Consider the following 23,297-nt stretch of genomic DNA (forward strand, 5'->3'; position numbering starts at 1 on the left):
AGGGAAACCAAAAAAATAAACTAACATTTATTTAGCATATGAAATTAAAACAGAAACACTGAAAATTATAGTATTTTATTTCTTTATTAAAAAACTTACCAAGAATAGTTTGAGCTGTGCTTGCCTTTTCCTGGTCATAAACGTTATGACACTTGTTGCATTTTTCTATGCCTTGTTGAATTGCCACACTTGTTGAATTGCCACAATCCTTTCTAAGTTTGTATCAGCTTTTGACATTTTATCCTTTGTGCTTTCAATGTCCTGAAATATCTCCAAGAGATGTGAAGTTGTGAATGGGAAGTTTTTTGCTGAACAGCGGTATCAACATTCCATTCCCATACTGATTTTTTTCTATCACACCATTTACATTTGACTTGAATTTCTCTTCCAATGTCATCACTTTTCATTTCTTTGGTGCACTTTCATCTTTGTTGGCCAGTTTCCTCTTTCAGTTATTCGATTTTGTAAGATGTCACATGGTATCACCCAGAGAGAGAGAGGTAACAATCTACATTCTCTGTTGTCCGTGCATGAACTGAATGAACAGATGCTCAGCGACCAATCACCAACAGACTTTGAAAGAAGTGACTAGATGGGTCATTGACTGTGATGGGCATCTCTTGTTTACCTAGTGATCAGTGGACTGAAGAGCTAGTAGCAAAGTTTGTACTTCATGCAATTACAGTTAATCTATTGTGGTAACTGAAATTGGAACTGTGTCCTTGAGGTACTAGTGTTGTTTAACAAAACCACGGTGAGTGAAATTCATGCTCCAGTGTGAGTGAAATTCATGCAAAATGAAGACTGCCCACATCTTTTTTTCTCTAAAGAAGAGAGATTCAGTAGTGGTATATCTACTTTAACCATTAAAAATGCTTTATTTTAAAGGTAGTCATCCTAAGAGATTAAAGATCTTTTGTGTAAAAGTACTTTCCTTTCCTACTATCTAATTAGCATTATGTTTCTAAGCTAATACCTAGTGATGATGGAGATACAGTGAATGGGCTCTGGGAATGAAAATATGTTAGAGCAACTTCTTTGAAATGTGATTATATGATAAGCAGGTATTTTAAAAGAATTCTAAATCCGAAAATGATAGATGTACAAAGATGCTCTTGTTCCACTGGTTGTAAGAGCATAAATTGGAGATAATTATAACTAAATATTTTAGTACATTGATTATATGGTTTGTTAGCTCAGGGCAATGTGTTACAGCTATAAAGATGATACCTGCAAAAAAGTTTATTATGACATGAGGAAACTTGTATGATGAAAGTAAAGGGCTGAAACAGAGTATAAAACATTATCTATAACTTGATTACACTTATGTTTAAAAATATCACATTTTGTAGAAAATGGTAGAGGAAAAAAATGTACCAAAATATAAAAAATAGTTGTCTTTGGGTGGTAGGAAAATGAGACACTTTTGTCTTTAATTTTTCCTACTTTTTCACATTTTCTAACTTTTCTCAAATGAGTATATAATTACTATAATGCTAGAAAAGAGGTATAATAAATTTAAAAATTACACTCTGTTTCTATCCACATAAGAATGCTTTGCAGTCTTTTCTGCAATTGCTACAAGGAAAGAAAAGGGGGTGGGTGGGCTATAAAGCATGTCTTTTTCTAACATGTCCAGGGTAGACCTTTCCTTGAGAGTCATTTTAAGTGTAAGGGCGATGTTACTTCTCATGGTGAAAAAGAGGAAACCATACCTATTGCTCCAGCTGTTGTCATCTCCTTGCTTTTGTCTTGTGCTCTTGTTTTTCTTGCTCTGAGGAATAGTGTGTCTGTATAAGTTAGATGAGTTATTGTTGTCAGTTCTTTTTATTTGTAAATAAGGATTTACAAATCAACTACTTTTGCCTCTGGTAGATCCATATTTTTAGGGGAAAGTGCACCAATTGTTGCATTTCCTTTTGATTTCTCTTGATCTTGTTTGTTTTTATTTTCAGATGGTCTGGGAGACTATCGTATATTATCAGACTTTATTTTTAAAATGAAAATATTTATAAAGGGATTAGCTCATCTTGATATTTTGCTGTGCATTTGGTTCATACTTCTGTTTTCTTTTCCTAGTGTGCCCCCAATATTCATAAGATGGATGGTTATTCATGTGATGGAGTCCAGGTAAGTGACTTCATCTTTACCTAAATGTTTCATGTGTACCAGCATGAAAGAAATACTGAAGTCTTATCAAAGTAGGAAGATCATATTAAATGTTTTGTAATCAACTCTGAAGATAAAAGGCCTTTGTAATACTCATCTACTAGTTTTCCTAGTCATATTTACTTTTTCAGTTACCTGACAGAAGGGGACATCGTGTCGCTAATGGGTATGCTTTTCTATTTTAGGGAATTTGCTTTGGAGGAAGATGTAAAACCAGGGATAGACAATGCAAATACATCTGGGGGCAAAGTGAGTAAATAGTATGGCTTGATCCTTTTCAAAGTATGGTATCTGGCCCAAAGATATGTGAGCTGGAAATAATTTTTCAACTACTTTATGACTAGGGGATTTTCAAAGCCACTGCAGGTCTTAGCAGGGGCACTTTTATGGAAATTAGAGAAAAGCACCTTCTTTGAGAGGACACAGCTCCATACCTCTTGGCTAGCTGGCAATGTCTTTGGACAGAAAGTGTCTTTGCTGCCAGGCAGGTAAAGTCCACTCTAGTGCATGCAGCTTGGAGAACAGAGCAAACCTGGGTTTTAGCTCCTCTTATGCTGTCCTTAGTATCCTTAGGCAAAACCCATCAACCACATGGAATGGACATGGACCCTGGATAGGGCACCCTTGGATAAGAACTGTAGCATTTTAGCTAGAATTGCTTTTTCTTCCTTAACTCTCTTTCTTAAACTCCAGCTGGTTTTCCTAGTTATAGGTGAATTTCTGCTGCGGTATTTCTGCCATATCATAAAGATATTTTAATGTTATTTCTTTCAAAATTCATCAGATTTTCAGAGGGAAACATATAACGTTTATATCTAAAACATATTTAACTTGAATGTATATTTAAATGTGATATATTTTCCAGAAGTATTATTGGCCCTTTTGAAAGCAGTTTTTGTTTTAAACTCTTCCAAAAGATGATTTGTATTTGAAAGCAAGCTATAAATATAATGGTAATCCTTAATTGTCACAAACAGTGGCTATAATCCTTTGGGGAGGGAAAGTGTATGCTCTCTTTGGAACAACTAGAGAAACATGGGGATGGGAGAAAAATTTAGTTATGTAGATTTAGGCTCTGGACAAAGAAATATGGTTTTTGCTTCTTCCCCTTAAGAAAAATTAGTGGCTGACAGCAAGAAGTAGGAAAAGAAACTACTAATATAATTAGTTTAAAATATATCTATATATACATACCGACAATCATCTTTGATTAGTTTGCAAAAGTTGTTTTGATCTAACTCTTGGATGGCTCCATCTATCAACCTTAGCTTTAGCAAAAATAATCCTGACAAAGATGGTGACATGACTTAAAAATGTTATTTGACTTTCAGAGATTTAACCGGAATTCAAGTTTGTTTAAAAGTAGAGTAACATTTTTCGATAGCTGTTAAGAATTAATAAACAAGGTGGAAATACTGCTGTTTCTTGAATCTTTAATTATAGTACATCACTCATTTAATAAAAATGTCTTTATGATTCATAAAAGTTGCTGAGTGAGAAATTCATGCTTTATATTTGGCACTGAGATTAAAGCATTGAGTATTTATTCAATGAAACATTTGGTAGCATCTTCCCCTAATTATTGGCCAAATTCTGAGGAGTGTTGTTCTTAGAACCTATAGCCTGAGTCCTATCAAAGATCTAAATAGATTTGTTTTCTAAGTTTCAAAGGAGCAGTTGTGAAAAATGTACCTGAGTGATGGATGCTTTTGGTACAGGGAACTCTTGTGAACCATAGCTACAATTTTTGGAATTGATAACATTGTAGTGAAGGAGAGTCCTTCGTGGGTGTTTTCCCCTTACCGCAAACATGCTGAACAACTCATGTGGTGTATCTCTCACTGATAGAAAACTCTATTCTGCTTCAGAGGTGACAGCATCAGACAAATACTGCTATGAGAAACTGAATATTGAAGGCACCGAGAAGGGGAACTGTGGGAAAGACAAAGACACATGGATACAGTGCAACAAACGGTGAGATGGAGAAATTAGCTAGAGTTTATACCTCAGTTGCAGGCACTACTTTTCGAGTGACCAGGACTTTCCTGTTTTCTGCATCCTGTAAAGCATTCTCTTCACCTCATCTCTTCCCACAGTTCCAGCATCACCTTTGCAGAAAGCTCCCAAATCTTAACACGCGTTCTGACCTCTCCCCTAAGGCTCAGGCCATGCCTATAGCTGCCTCAGGACTTTCTCACCTAGAAGACACCTGTCAGCATCTCAAAGGCAACAAAAATTAAAGCCAACAGAATATGTCCTCAGTGCTGGTAGATTGAATTAACTGGCTCTGACTTTTATAAAGAACTCTTTTTGCCAAAGGTCTTAATATCTCACTGTCCTTCTGTTTAGACGCCTCAGGGTGATCCCTGATGCCACCTTCCCTCTGGCTCCTTGTCCAAATGCCAAATCATGTTCATTATTCTCTTTTACTCCTCTACCCTTTGTCTTTAATTCATCCCTTCATTTCTACTTCTATTGTATTACCCCAACTAAGACCTATATCAACTCTTCAACTATTACAAAAGCCTGTTACTAGTTTTCTATGCCAGCAGTCTCTAGCATGCTCCCATCAGAATAATCTTTTCCTGAATCTTTTTGACCATGTCAAAAATTCTTTGTTCAAATTTCTCTGGTTCCACATACCTAATTAATAGTAAGAATAATACCCAGCATCTATTGAATGCACACTATGTGTTAAGCACTATATTACACTTTACATAAGCTATATCATCTAATCTTTATGTCAGTTTGCCCTGTTTTATGGAGGAGGAAACTGCGACACAATTAATTTGACCAAGGTCATGTAACTAGGATACAACAGAAGCAGAATTAGGATTCCAGCAGTCTGATTTTAGAACTCCCTCTTAACCACTTTGCTGAATGTCATACTGTCTTGCTTAACAAACAAAATAGAATCTTAGCTTGGCTCTGTACCTCTTCCTCAATTTGGCCCCAACCTACATATTTGGTTTTTTCTGCTCTTCCAAAATCTAGCAAACCTGGCCATTTCTAATACATTTTGTTGTCCTACCTCCACGCCTGTGCTTGTGCTAGTCATTCCCTAGGAAGCACCCTCTATACTCACTCCATTACCAGCCAAAAATTTAGCCATCGTCAAAGCCCCGCTTGGACAATGCTCTCTCTGTAAATTATTTTTGGATTTACTCTGGAAATAAATCCTCTCCCTATTCTCCACTGAACTCCCACAGCCCTTTGTACTATTTTTATGGCCCTTTTTGCCAACTCTATGTTTTATAATTGTTTAATGTATATGATTCTCTTCTCATCCAGAGTATAATTTCCTTGGGGATAAAAATCATGTCTAATTTTTTTATATATCCTAAAGTGTTTAGTAAACTCCAACAAAAAAAGGTTGAATGCATTTCTCTTCTGTGTTAAGAAAGCATTTTCATTTATGATAGCTATAAAAAAATGATGATATAACTTTAAAAAAATATTTTTCAAGAATGAAATAATATATATTTTTCTATGTTGGTGATAGATACAAGTCAATTTTTCTCTTTTTCTATCTGATAAAGCCTAATATTTCCATATATATAGTCTTGCTAGCCTGCTAATCAGTCTTTGTAAGATATTTATTAGAACATGTGTTTATCATTATTATATTAACAATTAAAATGTGTTAAATATAGAGAATAAGTAAGATAGTATTTAGCACAAATGAAAATATTTTACAAGTTAAACTAGAATTGTATGTGATAGCTGGGGGAGTAGTGACATATATTGAAAAAGGGATGATGAGCCTATGTGGTTGAGAATCTACAAAGTATATGAAACGTATAATCTCTTCTTTAATTCTGGTGCCACAGGTGGAAGAAAGCACTGTATTCTGAAAGAATACTCATCCAAAGATCATTCATTCACTTATCAAATATTTTTATAAATGTTTTAGTATATCCAGTGATGTGTTATGGGGAAAGAGATTCAGATATAAAAAAAGTCTATTTCATGGGTAATTTCCTTTACATAAATACTAAATAGACAATAAAGGAAAGGCTAGAACACAGTTGGGATTTTGGTGTACCAACAAGAGTTTCAGAGAAGACACTTTTTAAAGCAGGGGTAAACTAATTTGAGCTCATTTTATTTTGCTTATAATTTGAGGAAATAGTATAGTTGACAAAAAACAAATGCTAAAATTAGATAAGATTATTGTTCTAACTTTACAGGGTTTGTTATGTCTTTGGAGAAAGAAGTAAAGTAAATACTTCATACTTTTTTGACACAGGGATGTGCTTTGTGGTTACCTTTTGTGTACGAACATTGGTAATATCCCGAGGCTTGGAGAACTCGATGGTGAAATCACATCTACTTTAGTTGTACAGCAGGCAAGAACATTAAACTGCAGGTAATGATCTAACCATTCTATGAGAACATTAGTCATCTTATTTCCCAGGAATGTAGTTTAGGATTACTTCTGTTTTCAGTCCATGTGTATGTTACTAAGATGAAATGGACTCTACTCCATAGAGGTGATTAAGGAAATCCTGACAGAAAAGATATGAAAAGAAGAGAATTAGTTGACTGCGGAATATTATATGGTGGCTAGAGTTATGTTTAATTAGTCAGTAAAATCTTTCAGAGTTTAGTTTGCATTTCATTCTTACTAAGGGAAATGAAAGAGGATTTCTGGGTAAAATCAGTAGATTAAATATATGCATCTTCTTTTGCTCCCTTCTGAAATCCCACTAAAATGACACCAAATGGATCTTTTTTAGAATTCATGTATCCACAGGGAAGCAGAGAAAGGGAGGGGGAACAACAGCAACAAAATTTTGGAACGTGGAGAACAAATAGATGTGTGGTAGATGATTATGAAAACTAAGAAAGACGAATATACGATATCGCTTATATGTGGAATCTAAAAAAAGGGTACAAATGAACTTACTTGCAAAACAGAAGTAGCGTCACAGATGTAGAAAACAAACTTATGGTTACCAGGGGGTAAGAGGGAGAGGAGGGATAAATTGGGAGACTGAGGTTGACATATACATGCTACTATATATAAAAAATAGAGAACTGATAAGAACCTACTATATAGCACAGAGAACTCTACTCAATACTCTGTAATGGCCCATATGGGAAAATAATCTAAAAAAGAGTGGATATATGTATATGTATAACTGATTCACTTGGCTGTACACTAACACAACATTGTAAATCAACTGTACACCAATAAAAATTAAAAATAAAAATAAAATAAAATAGATAACCAACAACCAACCAACCAACAAACAAAAACTAAGAAAGCTGAAGTCCTAAGTCAGTAATGGGGAAAAACCAAGAAATAACCCAATACATACTGTCAGTCCCGAAAGGCTCAAAAATGGGCAGTGTCATCTACTTCTGGAAGAGGGAGTAAATGAGCTGGAGATTAGGAAAGGAGCTAAAATAAAGAAGGTAGGTGAAGTCTGTTAGAGAAGCTGCTAGATCCACAGATTACTTCTCTGACTCAGCTAAACTGGGGTTTACTCACCCTCCCTTGAAAGATTTGAGCTTTACAGTCTGCAAAAACTAAAACAGAAGGTTTCCAAACTGAAGGACAGCAGGAAATATCAATATCAGATTTGTATAGAAGTGGTCCAGCCTCACTGGCATTCAGTCAGAAAGTCCTAGAATTTCTAATCATCTGTCTGGTTCCCCAACTCAAATATGAGCAGATTATCAGATTTGTGCAGAAAGACTCTAACATGAAAAAAGAGAGAGAGGGGGAGAGAGAGGAACAAACAACAGAAAATACAGCAACCAGCTATCAACATTTATGAGAGATAAGACATCTGTATTATGAAACAAGAATAGAGTGCTATTTTTAAAAATGAGAAACATTAAGAAAAGAAAAGAAAGGCTGTTGGAAATTAAAAACACGGTGGCAGAAATTAAACTCCATAGTTGAAATTATCTCCCAGAAAATAGGGCAAAGAGGCAAAGAAAGGGAACATAGAGCAAAGCTCACCATTTTGGAATGGAAATAATAAAGAACAGAGAAAACAGCAGGGAGGAAATTAGCAATGAGTACCTCCAAGAGCATTATCTAGAGCTGCTGGACTTGAATTTCCATATTGCCAGGCTCACCAAGTGCAAGGTGCAATGAGCAAAATTAGAGACACATCAAACTTATCGTTAGGAAATTTCAGAACCTTAGGACAAAGAAAAAAATCCCAGCTATTTCCAGAGAAGAAAGAAAGAAAGGATCAGGCATTAGAATGGTTTAGGGTCTATCAACAAGAACCCTGGTATCCAGAAGACAATGGAGAAAATGATTTCCAAACTAGAATTCTGTACCCAGGCAAAACATGAATCAAGTGTGAGGGTAGAAAATAAAGTCACATTTAAATACGCAAGTTTCCCCCGAGTTTACTCCCCTATATCCTTTCTCAGGAAGCTATTAGAAATTGTGCTGCACCAAAATGAAGAAGCAAACTAAGAAAGAAACACAGGGAATTTAAGAAACAAGATACTCACCATGGAGAGATATATGGCAATCCTCCAATGAATCGTGAGGGGAAATCCAAGATGTCCAGCTCTGAACCATTTACAGGAGCCAGCCAAATCAGATAGAAGCAGAGGAAACTTCAGGTAGAAACTCCAGGAGAGATTATTTCAGGAAGGTGAACTGATGTTCAGGCACATCTTAAGTGGAGATTTTGACAGCAGAATTGGACTAATTTTGAGGTAGTGATACTTCAACGAACAAATAAGAGACTTGCTAATCTGAGGGAAAGCAAAAAGTTGTACAAGGAAAAGAAAGGGGTTTAATTATGGCGTACTATATCATGCAACTAAATAGCAATTACATAATCATAATAATGCACAATTTGTTATTGATTTAACTTTCAATCAACAAAATATGTGATGGAAGGTAGGGGAGAGATGAATTCTCAAATTCCATAGAGGGAAGTCAATTGATAATACTTAAAATGGAAAAATTAAAAATAGTGATACAAACTCATTATTTAAAGATATGTACATAAAAAACAAATGAGTCAATTAAGAGTGGAAACTGGTTTCCTTCAGGGAGGGATATACGGAGCAGTAGGGGGCAGTGGATCGCTTTATTGCATTTTAAAACCCAATTTGTCTCTTAAAACTATGTGCATGCATAATTTTGGTAAAAATAAACAAAAAGAATGGAGATTTTTATAGTAGCACTGACATGGTACCATATGCATAAATTGATTATGAACATACGTTTTCAGTTCCCATCCTGTTTATTTAACTTATTTATTTTTATCCTGTTTATTTTTTATTCCTGCATAATATGTGGGCTTGCTATTTTAAATAGCTGTTGCAGTAGTATAGTCTTCTCAAATATACAGTTGATCCTTGAACAGCACTGGTTTGAACTATGAGGGTCCACTTTTACATGGATTTTTTCCAATAAATATGTGCTACAGCACTACACAACTCCCCATTGGTTGAATCTGTGGACGTGGAACTTAGATTTCCGACTGCGGGGAGGGGTGGCACCCTGAACCCCCACGTTGTTCAAAAGTCAGCTGTAATTTGCTAATAGAACAATCTTTTTTGGGAAATGTAAACCCAAACCAAAAATTCTCATCCTTGTTTGAAATATATTTGACATCTTGAAACCTACTTATTTATGAAGTCAAATGCTAGTAATAATGGCTTACTTGACTTGTACATGATAGCCAAGGCAAAATGATAAAGCCATTTCAATTCAGGCCCTTGTTATAATAATTATGTTTAAATCTTAAGATATATCAATATCTCTGAAAGGAATTAGATCAAAAGATTCAATTGCTGTCTCCATTTAAAGGTTGAAAATGTTTATGCTACTGTTTTTTATTAGATAATAAAGAGAAAATAGAGAAAGTGATATTGCCTACTTTTAAGTTTTTAAGCATGTTCTCAAGATGAATGTGAATTCACGGAATCCCATTTTCTTTTTGCTCTCAATTTATTTTTAGTGGTGGGCATGTTAAGCTTGACGAAGATGTAGACCTTGGCTATGTGGAAGATGGGACACCTTGTGGTCCCCAAATGATGTGCTTAGAACACAGGTGTCTTCCTGTGGCTTCCTTCAACTTTAGTACTTGTTTAAGCACTAAAGAAGGCACTGTTTGCTCAGGAAATGGAGTAAGTATTCAGTACCTCACCATGGGAAACTATTCAGTCCTTTTATATCACAGAAACAGACAAGACCCTAAACTGCTTATTTCTGTAATAATCGAAAACATGCTTATCCATGTTTCTCTAGCTGGTATGTAAACCGGCATGTGGTCATAGTCATTTGAATATTTCTGCCGTGTAATCTGTGAAAGCCTGGGAATAAGAAAAAATTTAATGTTCCTAACCAAATTCTCCCATCTTCCTCTCCTAGTAGGTTAAATTGATCTTTAATATAATGCTAGTTTTCTACAAGTGACTTAGGAGACAAATTTTAACAAACTATAATGGGATAAAAAAGGGAGTGCAAAGCAGGGGCAATGGCCACAATATTTAACAACTGGTATGATCCAGGCACTGACTGGTTAGAACAGACCATAAATAACTGCCTTGGCCACAACAGTAGGTACCAGCTGAGGATAACTTCTAGAAATAGAAGCAGAATAATTAAGGAAATGTTTTTCAGAAGTAAATGGAAAGAATGGTGGTATTTAAAAGACCAAATTCTATACTTTAAGTCATATATCTGATAATGTAGGTCCTATCTAAGTAAGTTTATAGGTTAAATAAACATGCTCTATTAGTGATTCCAGTTTTGACATTTTCAGTTAGGAATTCGTACACTAACGAAAACTTCTTGGTTCTTTTTCTTTTGGCATGTGCTATGATTTTCTTTTTATTTTCCTTCTGGATTCTTTGCTTAAACTGGTTATACTATCCAGTTGAGGTAAAGGACCCCTGTCCTGGAATTGTAAGCCTTCAATCCTGGTCATTCCATGTATATCCCTAAGGGATATGCCAAGAATTTCCTTAGGGAGGTATTAGTAATTGTTACTTTTTGCCAAAGGATAGGGATTCTGATGGCACAGGAGAATAGGGAAGACATATAGTAAGTAGTTCTGCCCCTATAAAGAGATCTGCTAAGTCTTCTTTCCTTAATAATTAAGAGGATGCTAGGGAGAGATGCTTTTTGGGGGGATGGGAGAAAAGAATAATGGAATTCTTTCTTGATCATTATGCTAATGAATAACTGTATCTTATTCATCTAGAAGTCCTGAGTGTGAAACACAGTTGTGTTAATTAACTATTTGTTTAAGGAATGAGTAAATGAGTGATAGACATGAGTAAATCAGGTGGCAAATAGCATCCAGTAATTTTTAATAATTATGCATAAGTATTATAAAGGTTATATTCTATGTATTTTTAATATAACTCTGTATATGTGACAGAAATTAAAATGAGAAATACAGTAGATATTCTCTATATAGTATACATCATGGAGGTTAAGATGGGCTTGGAATCAGTCTGAGTTTGAATCCCAGCTCTGCTCCTTACTAACTGGGTGGGATTGGGCAAACTACTTAGCCTCTCTGTGACTCACTTTCTTCCTCTGTAAAATGGGAATAATAATATTGCCTAGTTTACAGGATTGTTGTGAAGAATCAATGAATTAACACCTGTAACTTATACACAATACTTAAAACAATCCCTGTGACATAGTGAGTGTTCAATAACGTTAGCTATGACTGGGTTTATTATGATCATCGTACATCGGTATCACTGTTCTTGTCACTATGTCACTGGTGCTGTTGTATGATATGGAAACATACTTGGAAAAACCAGTTGGCCTGGTTATGGTCTGTTGAAAAGATACTGGTGAAGTGGGGTCTCAAACCCAGGCCTTTTTTTTTTCTTCCTGCATGTTTGTTAATCTGCAGAAATTTGCTAATCTGAATTAATTTGAAATCTGCCCTTTGTTAATCACATTTTATAGTTACATTTAGATCTGCATGTATGTTGTCTTCTGGCAAATTCAAGCAGACAAAAGACAAACGTATCCAGTCAAAATCTGTCTCCTGAAGCACTTCTCTGATCTTAACCCTAACTGAATTCTCTCCTACTTCCCACTCCTTTCAAAGTTGCTTTGAATCATAGGATCTTAGGTATAGATTCTGTTTCCTGGATATATAAATGAAGACATTATTGTCTGATAATTTTTAAAAATTTGGTGCCATTTTATGTGAATTTTTTTCCTAGGCTCTGTTTGAGGGAATTCTCAGTTTCCATGACCCTGAGGTAGCTAATCTCTGCAGCTTGGGTTGAGGTGCCCAGGTTACGGTTTTGTGAAGCTTTCTTCTCAGACCCCTGCAAAGCCTCAGGCCTCCCCTCTTCTTTGTCAGATTTCTCTTTATCTCATCTGCTTCCTAAAAGATGAATAAAATTTTGGTATAAAGATCCTTTCTTTAGAAGAAAGAAAACTTTAGGGACTTCCCTGGTGGCGCAGTGATTAAGAATATGCCTGCCGGTGCAGGGGACACAGGTTCAAGCTCTGGTCCAGGAAAGTCCCACATGCCGTGGAGCAACTAAGCCCATGCACCACAACTGCTGAGCCCACACGCTGCAACTACTGAAGCCCGTGTGCCTAGAGCCTGTGCTCTGCAACAAGAGAAGCCACCGCAATGAGACGCCTGCACGCCGCAACAAGGAGCAGCCCCCGCTCGCTGCAACTAGAGAAAGCCCGCGCACAGCAACGAAGACCCAATGCAGCCAAAGATAAATAAATAAATAAATTTATTTTTTGAAAAGAAGAAGAAGAAGAAAGAAACCTTTGTATTGGATAATTGGCAAATGATTATAATTCTGCTTAGTTTTTAAAATCTCCCTCATAAAATTTGAGTTAATGAAATTCAAACCAATCATTTCATTGATTTTTGTTTCATTCCTCTGTTAAAATTCACTGTTCCCTCTGGGTCAGCTGTTGATCTCTAGAAAATATTTTTTTAAGTACTTGAGTAAGATATAAAGTAGTAGTAGGAAGAAAGTACCAATAAATTTTCAGGCCCATCAAATTCTAGGCATATAATAATTAGCAATTAATGTTTATTTTTCATGCCTCTGCACCAGAGACTTGGCATTGACTCTAGATTGATTTTGGATTTCAGGTTTGCAGTAATGAGCTGAAGTGTGTGTGTAACAGACACTGGGTAGGTGAGGACTGCAGCACTTACTTCCCTTACAATGATGATGCAAAGGCTGGCATTACTCTGTCTGGCAATGGTAGGTACTTAATTTGGTCCCATTATGTTGTCTTTATGCACAAGGAAGGAGAAAACTGCCCTTCTGAAAGTTTCATTTCGATTATTTTTATATAACTCAAATATAAGTTAAATCCACATAATAATGAATTACAATATACACTTGGGGCCCATACTATGAAACTGATTGTTTCCATTAACTTGTAGTGATATGAAATATTGAATATAACTTAGTCTACTGATTTAGCTGGATCTTGTCGTATATCAGGTGGAGATTTTCCAAGTATTGTACTCATTTGGTGCTGGCAACAAACCCTACCATTTCTTTTAAATGAAGAAAGTAGTCAAAATTCTTAAAGTGTCTGATTTTATATTTTATATATTTTATATGTTTATATATTGGGACTGAATAAATGAGGAAAAATTGGAATTGATTTTAAAATATTTTGTTGACTTGAATATTCTTTCTTAAAGAACCTCATCTATATTCAACTCCAGTTCTGTAGCCTGAACTGTAGGTAATTCTAGAAGTAATAACCTTGGCCAAAGTGCCTGGAAGGGGTTCGACATGTATAACAAACAGCGAGTGCAGTTCTAAAAGCTAGAGTGGCCCAAATGGAGAAGTAGAAATTAAATGCACAGAGATACCTTGGAGATGAATGTCCCCTTTTAAACTACTTTTATCATTTCGTTATTGAGTGTTCTTCTGCATAAAATAATGCTGAAATCCTGATGTCCATTCGCCTCCAAAGAATGAGAAAATGATTATTTTCATTCTAATCATCCATACAGGTTAAACATCTTAGCCAATGTGACTTTAATAATGAAACTCACAGAATGATTAGGGTTTCGGCATCCTCAGTCTTAGCAATAGTAGTGTGGTTCCAGCAGTTAATACAGAGATGAAGCTATTCACGTCCGTGGATTTAAGTAACTCGTCAAAAGTCATACCATTGCTTAGAAGTAATCAGGACTAGCATTCAGGTTTATTGATCCCTGTTAAATCCCTGGAAGGAAAGGAAGGGTAGACAGATAAGCTAGGTCTTAGAGTAGGAAAATCCCAATGTCCTGGGGTGCATCTGTACCCACCCATCCCACAGAAGACCTGCACAGAGTGGAGTTGGCCAGTCTCCTAGATGCCCGAGCCATGCTATCCCCCGTGACTACTGAGGGCTCCGAGATAGAGAGGCTGCCATTTCTGTCATGGGGAATTGGAATCTGCTCCAGTCACCCATGATTACTGACCTTTGATGTCCAGAAGGACTCCTCAGGAGTGCAGCAGACAAGGAGATAGCTGAGCTGCTCTGGGTGAGATCCCTGCAATTTAACATGGAGTATAAGTCATTATCAGCAAAACCGGTCTCCTGGTATCAGAGCCAGGCCTTTTCTGCTCTTGGGCTCTCACTTGCACTTGTTGTCCAGGCCTTTGACTCACTGGGCCACTCTCACTGCTGTGATCCCTTAAGGATTGCAACGCAGCCTGCCTGACAGTGGATGCTGCCAGACACAACAGTGCCATTGCCTAGTCCTGAGCTCCAGCCCTGCCCTGGCTTCTTGTCAGTCTGGTGTAGCCTCACTCTCACACCTCACCAGCACCAACCTCCAGCTCACCAGACTCTATCTTACCTTTGGTTTTTCCTTCTCTAGGATGTCACAGCCATTACTGTCAAGACTGGGAACTACAGTCTTCTATCATCTACACCACCTGAGCACTGATTCTGTTCATCTGTAGGCATGTTTTCCCCCTTTAGAAGCTTATATTTACGTAGACAAAATATCACACAAAATAAGGACCTTACACTGGTTGTCAAAATGGAGTGATAGGAACAATAACATTTCTAGAATTTCTGAGAAAGAGGTCAGGGTCAAAAAGAACATGGATTTCTAAATATTCCTCCCCAGAGGATGCTATGCTATATGGTGATACAGTAGTATCACCCCTCCTTTCTTCCCCTTAACTTTACTCTTCTTTCTTTTAGTTCAATGACCTTATTATATTTTCCAGAAAAATACATGGAAAATAAAACTGTGCAAAATGCACTTGGACAAGAATTAACAGGGAACATACAGAAATAACTATTTATTTTAAAAAAACAATTGATATGGATTGCTAAGTTATGGTCGATTTTTCTTCCTTTGAAAAATACCTACTTTTAATTTCAAGGTATATACGAATATCAGATCATTGTCATACATCTGAAAGTAATATAAGTTATGTGTCAATTATATCTGAATAAATAAATAAAATTAGAAAAAAAAGTTCTCTAAAATTAAAACTGTATAAAGAAAAAAATACCCACTTTTTAAAACAAATAATGTTATAGTGTGATGATTACAGATCTGAAGAATAAAGTTTGTGAAAGAATTTTATATCAAAATTTCAATTATATACACTGATCTTCATTGTTTCTTTTTTCCCCCCAGGTGTTGCTGGTACCAATATTATAATAGGCATAATTGCTGGCACCATTTTAGTGCTGGCCCTCATATTAGGAATAACTGCATGGGGCTATAAGTAAGTGAAATGGCTCAGTATGTTACTGTCAAACTCTACTTTAAAATATTTATCTAAACGAATTAAACATCTAGAAAATTTTGTATCATTGGATAAATATACCTGCAGTGAAAATAAGTCTGGCTCAATATTCAATCAATGATTATTCTTGGCATGATTAGAGGTAATAATAATTTATCATTTTTTAGATTTTGAGATAACTCCCTTCTATTCGAAAAATACTGAGTATTTCTTCAAACCATTGCATGAAGTAAAATCAATCTAAATCGTGTCTCATACAAAGGCAGTGTTGGTTTGCTCTTTAGTGATGCAGGTTCTCTTGACTTAAACCCATTCCCCCAAATCTAGGCAAGATAGTGAATTAGAGAGCATAGCGCTTTAATAACAAAGGTCATATCAACAAGAACAGCAGGATCTGCTCCTGAGTGCTTTCACTGTGGCCATGCATCCTGCGAAGAGCAAAACCTCTCCATAACTAGTATAAAGGAGGCATTGTTATTTGTTACATATGTGGGTGTTTTTGTGTGAAGGAAAAACTCTTCAGAGATGTAATTTGTTAACATTGAAATTCAACTATAAGTTACAACTTTTAGAAACCTAATTCTTAAGCTTCAAAGTTCAACTTACAATTTTTTGGTTCTATTTATAAACTTGAAAAAGTTACACATTTTATAACTTTTGAATATTGGATCCCCTTAGCTAGGCATTTAGCTAAGTAAATGACTTCACACATTCCAAACTAATTTGTATACTTAATATGTTCATTTCCCTTTTTAAGTACTTCAATCTTATGATGTGAAAAATTTCCTTAGTATTCAAATAACTTATTTGTGTTTAATAAAGTAAAACTTAAATGTGACGAACCTTAAGTTTTTTAAATATTTCAAGTTAAAATCATAGTCCTACTCATGTCTGAAATGTTGTATCAGGTCCCCAGGCTTGGGGTGTTTCTCTGTTTGGAAAGAAGTCCTGCAAATTTTGCTAGACTTTCTGCGTATTAGCCCATTTTATAGGTTTTTTTTTAAATTCATAGATCAAATTTGGCTTACTAAAAGATTTGGGAATTAGACTTTTTTAGACTTTAAAATTACCCCAAGCCTTTCAATAGACTAGGCATTATATAATCATTTGTTGCTGTTGTTGTTATTATTATTATCATTCCCTGACATGGATTTAAGCCAACTGAATTAAAAGAAACCTCCTTAAAAGTGTTTATGGCTCTTGCTTGTTGTGAGATCAAAACCCTGCAAGTTTCTTTGGCTGAAAGGAGAGGGCAATTAGTTGACTGCCAGGATAAACTCTGTATGTTATTACAATGCAGAAAGACATTTGTGCAAGGTTGTATTAACGAACAGCACAGACAGCAGGGTAAAGTTTAGCGTAATGTAGTTAACGTGGCATAGCATAGTGAAGGAGAGCACAGCATAGTGGTAATGCTTTGCCCTAATTAAATGGGTACCTAGCTCTGTACCAGCTCATAGATACTCAGTACCTATGTGCATGTTTAATGTGCAGTTCGTTAGGCACATTGCATACTTACATTTGCACAGGCTGATTTCAGCATAGCATTTGGAGTATAAAATTACATGTCTGAAAGAAAGGCTTTTCTGTATATATATTGTTTGAGCTCTTCTCACACCTCAGGTGAATTAGCCCCATCTTGGAGTCACACTATTTCCTTGACTCCCCTGATGCAAGACTTATGTAGTAATTGCCATCACAACCTTGCTGTTTTGAAGTAGTTCAGAGGTTTCATTTGGTCATGTGAGAGGGAAAGCAAAATTGTTAGTTCTGTGGTGTGTGATTTTTCTGCCACCTACTGATGCAAATTGATATTTCATGTTTACAATTTTGGAAAAGATTACCCTTTCAGAAATATGAAACCTAAACATCTACTCCTACTGCTAATGAAATTACCTGTGTCTGTTTGTTTTAATGATTAGAATGAAAAGTACTTCTTTCTGTATATCATTTCTTAGTTTTATGCAATTTAAGTGGTTTCACTTTTTTCATTTCTGAATGTATGTACTTTACAGATTATTAAGGAAAAAGACAAATCTTGTTCATACCACAGTATTCTCTTCATAAATAATTTGAACCTGACTGATGAAAGTTTTAATGTTACTAAATTTATTCAGAATATGTGTAAAAATAGAATAAGGATGTAGAAATTTTAATACAGGAATTAAATTCATGAATATGCTGTTTCACATATTCTATTTCAAATTCCAAAATGAATTTAGGACCTGAGAACTCATTTTTTCATTAATCCTTCCAATTAAACTTTCTACCCCTTCTCCAAGCCTTGGGGGAATGGCAGGAATAGGAAATGAGGAATACTCATTTGGAACTGGTGGACCGCTCAGGTAATCAGATAGAGAGAATAAAAAGTAAAACATGTTGAATAGAAAGATTTTGGCTTATTTTCCTCTTCTATCTTATGGTTTCAGGAATGAAAAATATTAAGTATCAAACTGGTACTTTTACTCTCATAAACTCATTATTAAATGATATAGACAGTGCATGGAATAGATTGGCAGGTGAAAGTGCTACAAACGAAATCCACATGGAAACATTAGCCTTGATCTTGGAGGAAGGAACCTACTGCTCAGTTGCTTGACCTTCCAACACGTCTTCAAAATATTAACACCTAATTAGGTCATGATAGAAAGTTTTAAATGGACGTTTTTGATTTAAAAGTTAAAAATCATTGGCACCTCACTACCACACTCTCTAGAACACATTTTTGTTTCAGAATGGTTTATTCTGAAACTAATGCAATTTTATTTTAGGAGATGGCCAAATAAAAAACAGAGACTTTGAACAAAGTGTTTCCAATATAGCTTTCAGTGAAGCTTCAGTGAATAAGTAGTGATGACTTGGGAGGTCCATAACAGCTGTGAATTCTATTATTATTCTTGTGTATGATAAATTAATTACCTGTTTAGCTGTTATGATAACTAATTTATCATACACAAAATGTTCTTGTGTCCAGTTATGTTTTCCTATTTGAAATTCTTAGGAAGAGCTTGGTTTGGGGTACGTATTCCAAAAAGAATGATTATAATTTTTATTTGTATGAAAACATAGTTAATATATATAAGTAACTTGACTAATTTCCTTATTTAAATCAATATACATGTCTGAAAACCTGTATTTGAAATAGGGTTGACTTTAGGACATTGCTAAATGTTTAATATACAATTGACATTGAGGAAACAATTACTTTTTAATAACTGAAGCTTTATGCTTTTAAACAATGGTTACTTGAAGATATTGTCACTAACCCTTTGGTGTCACTTCCTTGAAAGATGAAGTGAAATTTGTGTGTGTGTGTGTGTGTGTGTGTGTGTATGTGTGTGTGTGAGAGAGGGAGACTGTGTTTTTATTCCCCATTTTAATTCTGCAATTAGAAATTCTAGTGGAGACCTTTCAACGAATGCTAGAGCTCTTATGTTTACTGGTCTCTCTTAATGTACTTTTGTAGGTAACTAATTCTCTCTCTCTCTCTCTCTCTCTCTTCTTGTCCATAAAAAGAAACTATCGAGAACAGAGGTATGTGATGAGAATAATCTGAACGTAGAACTGAAAACTGAAAGGTTTAAATCCTGTAGCATCTTTGGAATTCATACATACAGTTGTAAATCAAGTTCACTTTGTTTTTATGCTGTAGTGGTCATAAACTAATCTTGATTTTTCATGACCTTGAAATGATAATTTTAGTAATGTTGCTGTGGAATGTATTAATTTAAAATAGATCTGTCATTATTTAGTTTTAATGATTCTGTCATCCAACAATACTATAATTAATAGTTCTTATTTGTGTTACTTTTATAGTAATATATATTTGGAGTTGATATTTTTTTTTCTACCTAAAACAAAATTCCTTTATTTTAAGGTGTCACCTTTGTTTACATTGGTTGATTGGCTTTTGTTCATGTTTATAACACCCTTATTACCTAACACTTTCTGAGGGAACTTATTTTTTGTTACTGTTGTTATATTAGTAACTTTCATTCATAAATGATAAATTTATACGGGCACAGTGCTGTGGTCAGGAGAATGTCTTGGCATTTGAAGAGTCTGTTTTATCGCTGCATAAGAAAATATTTTTTTGTATGGATTAGGTAATTGCACAGGTAGTGAAAGAAATAATTTGCATAGTTAGAATCTCTGATTGCCTAGTGCACTTTTTTTTTTTTAATAAAAAAGCCCCTAAAGTCAGGCACTCCATTCATCATAACCTTAAAATCTGTGTTTTACCAGCAGTGTAAAAAGAGATACAAAGCATTCATGTAGTCCTGTAAGACTTGCCTATTTTTTCTAAATCTAAATTAGCCCATATTGGGGTACATCCTTCACTTTTTACATTTAAAAAATTATGACTACTATTAGCTATTGATATAAAAAATTAAAATATTCTGGAAATTGATAATCTAGACCATGTCATATAGTACTAGCTTTGTACTCAGGATACCTATTGCAGGTTCCTAACTTACTTACCTTTTCCAACTGTTCCATTAAATGCCTGAGGCACATTAGGAATAAGACATAAAAAACATGGTGACACTTTTTCAGGACCCAGCCATAGCTTTCATTTTTTTTCAGAAACTATAATTTTAAACTTGTTCTATTTCTTTCTGTGTTGTAATTTAAAATCCCTGTAAGGTTTTATCCGTAAGGGGTACCTACAGTGTACCCATTGAGATCCTGGTCAGTTAGCCATAGATATTAGAAAATATTGACCTTGCCCTGGAGTAACTGACTTCTACCATTAATGGAGAAAGTAAAATTGAAAGAAAATTAATTGAATTTTAAAAAACCACAAAAAAACTAGACATCTTTGTGAACTGTTTTAAACTCTTGTGTCCAGAAACACTGGAGAAGAGCTGGAGCTATTTATGCTTTCTGTTGGGTAGAAGTTGATCAGCCATATCAGAAATGTAAGTTTGGTGGCTTTCTTCAGTGAAAAATAAAATTAGAATACCAAGATCAAAAACTGATGATTTAGCTCCATTTCCATAGGAATTAAGGCTATAATGTAATTTAATATTGCTGACTATATAAAAAGGAAAGCACAGTGTCACAAATATGTAACATAAGCAAAGCTGTTATGGTGCTCTAAGATGTGTTCTCACCAAGGATATTCTCCAGAATAAAGTAATTGCCCACACTACAAAAAATGATAAATATGTAAACCTGCACACCAATTTCCTATTCTAACTAAATATATGCATAGGTACAGTTAAGAAAAATTTTATGCTAGAAATCTCTTTTGTGCCTGATGTAATTTCATGCCTCCTGGTATTACTGAGTCACCATTTCATCAGTCTGGCTACTCTTTTGGAATCTAGTGCATATTTTGAGAGTTGTCACATTTCAGCAGATATAATTTTTTATATTTTGCTATGTTTCAGCACAACCTTTATTTGTTTATTTTTGCCCTTGTCCATAGCTAATCAATCTTATGGTTGTATAATAATTCTTAAAATGGAGAAACAGCAAGAAAGGGACTTTAGATCAGGAAGTTGTGAGTGTATAAATATCTTCTGAATGATTGTCCTTTTTTAGAATATATGTTAGTGGTTATAGAGAAGGTGGTAAGGCCAATGGACCAAAGCATGCATTAGGAAATTTACAATCTTGTGAAAATATCTGAAGATATTCCAATAAAGATGTGCCTAATTCCAAAGGGTGCTAGGGAGTAGAAATAAGAATTTTGAGTTTTGAGTTAAATTAAGTTTTCCTCTGAGGTTCCATGGTGGGAGGACCAATTGAAAAGGAATCAGAGATCCACTTGCTAGTATGTGGTCTTGGGAAACCACTTAAACTTTCCTCAACTCTAAAAACAGACAAAAGTTCTTTGTAATCTGTGAAGCATTCTAGTAAGGAAAGTTATTAATGTGTGGTCTCTGAAGGCTTTGCATTTCTCTAATCTTCAAATGAAAGAGGTAGGTAGGTATGGCTGTCCTCAAAGAGGAAAGCAGCATTCCTGACATGAGTAAGGCCTGCACTTGCTGGTATGAAAGCATTGGTGAACATATGGGTTTGCTTTGACACTCAATGCATATTAAGTATGTAGCTACTTCTCAGATTCTTATTGATGATACAGTGGCTCAGAAATGCCAAATTGAACATAACTTTCAAATTACTGGAAACGTCAGGCAAGTAATTCTGTGAAGAAACCTGATAACCTGGTAAATTTTCCCTCCAGAGAATGTGTCCTCAAGGTTTTCTTTATATTGAAGGAATGTGTGGTAGGTTTAATTTCATGTGTGGCAAAAAGATGAGAAGGAAACCCATTTTTTTTTCTTTTTGTTTACCAACTGCCTAATAAAAAATAGAAGTCCCATTCTAGGAGACAGAATGCCATACATGAACGGTATCACTTTAAATTTGCCAGTGTCATCTTGTGAAGGGTAGGACCATGGGACTGTGGAGCCATGGAGAATTCTTAGATGTCATAGAGTTGGAAGGATGGCTATTGATTATTTTCTTTAAAATCTCCAGGAACGAAGACCTCCATAATTTTTTTCAGTTGATGTTATTGTTTCTATTTTACCATAATTGCTTTAGGACTTAGCAGCTGTGTACTTTGTAACAAGAATTAGAAATTTGAATTTTGGTTTTCAGGCAGGTTTGCAAATAGCAATAGGATAAGAAAACATTCATTAAACTTGGATTTATAAAGCATCCACATTCCTCAATGTTCTCTTCCTTTGTCTGAAATGAACATACATCATTGAACATACATAACGTGAATTAGAATAAATAATTAGATCATGTCTTCCTGATCCATACCTTAAGCAGAAACCCCCTTCCCCATTTCTTTTCTCTCTCTCTCACCTGTTTTAGCCACTTTACTTTCTGCTTGTGAACCTCCCTCCTTTTTTCTTCAAGCCTTTCTTAGTTTTTTAAAATATTATTATTATTCTTATTTCAGAGATACTCATGCATCTGTCAGTGTGACTTAGTACACATTTCACAATATTTCTTCAAACAGAAAAGTAACAATTCCAATAGCAGACAGCCCAGACACTTACAAAGCTTTGGAGAAATGGCTCCTTCAGCATTAAGGTTAAGACTTAATTAATTTTTTTCATTGTAATCTCATTTTGAGTATGTGTAAGGATTATTAAGTTAAATATCATGGTTCAGTGGACTCTTTAAGGAAATATCAGACTTCCCTCATAACAGGAATCCTTTTTGAGGAAAAAAATTTAGTTAAATAAGCTTTTATTTTCTTTTGGTCATTATTTATAAAAAAAATTCATATATATGTCTAAAATATTTGCATGTGATATTGGAAATATGAGGTAGTTTTTCCATTATAAAACTTAGCATTGGTCAGGCCACCTAATTCCAAAATTCTATGAAACTAGCAAAATTTAGGAAGAAAACTATAAAGGCTAGAAAAATAAATGCAATTT

At 35.0% G+C, this 23,297-nt stretch overlaps 1 protein-coding gene across 5 annotated transcripts in view; it reads left to right on the forward strand.

Annotated features, from left to right (window-relative positions):
• Nucleotides 1-23,297, forward strand: part of ADAM22 (ADAM metallopeptidase domain 22) — a 234,566-nt gene that overhangs the window by 186,853 nt on the left and 24,416 nt on the right. For all 5 annotated transcript variants that reach the window (XM_055084959.1, XM_055084958.1, XM_055084956.1 and 2 more), the window contains exons 19-26: nt 2,080-2,130; nt 2,355-2,418; nt 4,038-4,143; nt 6,419-6,538; nt 10,119-10,287; nt 13,260-13,374; nt 15,777-15,867; nt 19,405-19,422. In XM_055084959.1, coding sequence (XP_054940934.1) covers nt 2,080-2,130; nt 2,355-2,418; nt 4,038-4,143; nt 6,419-6,538; nt 10,119-10,287; nt 13,260-13,374; nt 15,777-15,867; nt 19,405-19,422 — 734 coding nt within the window. The remainder of the gene's footprint in view (nt 1-2,079; nt 2,131-2,354; nt 2,419-4,037; nt 4,144-6,418; nt 6,539-10,118; nt 10,288-13,259; nt 13,375-15,776; nt 15,868-19,404; nt 19,423-23,297) is intronic.

This window comes from Physeter macrocephalus, chromosome 5 (assembly GCF_002837175.3).
Source record: "Physeter macrocephalus isolate SW-GA chromosome 5, ASM283717v5, whole genome shotgun sequence".
Lineage (NCBI taxonomy): Eukaryota > Metazoa > Chordata > Mammalia > Artiodactyla > Physeteridae > Physeter > Physeter macrocephalus.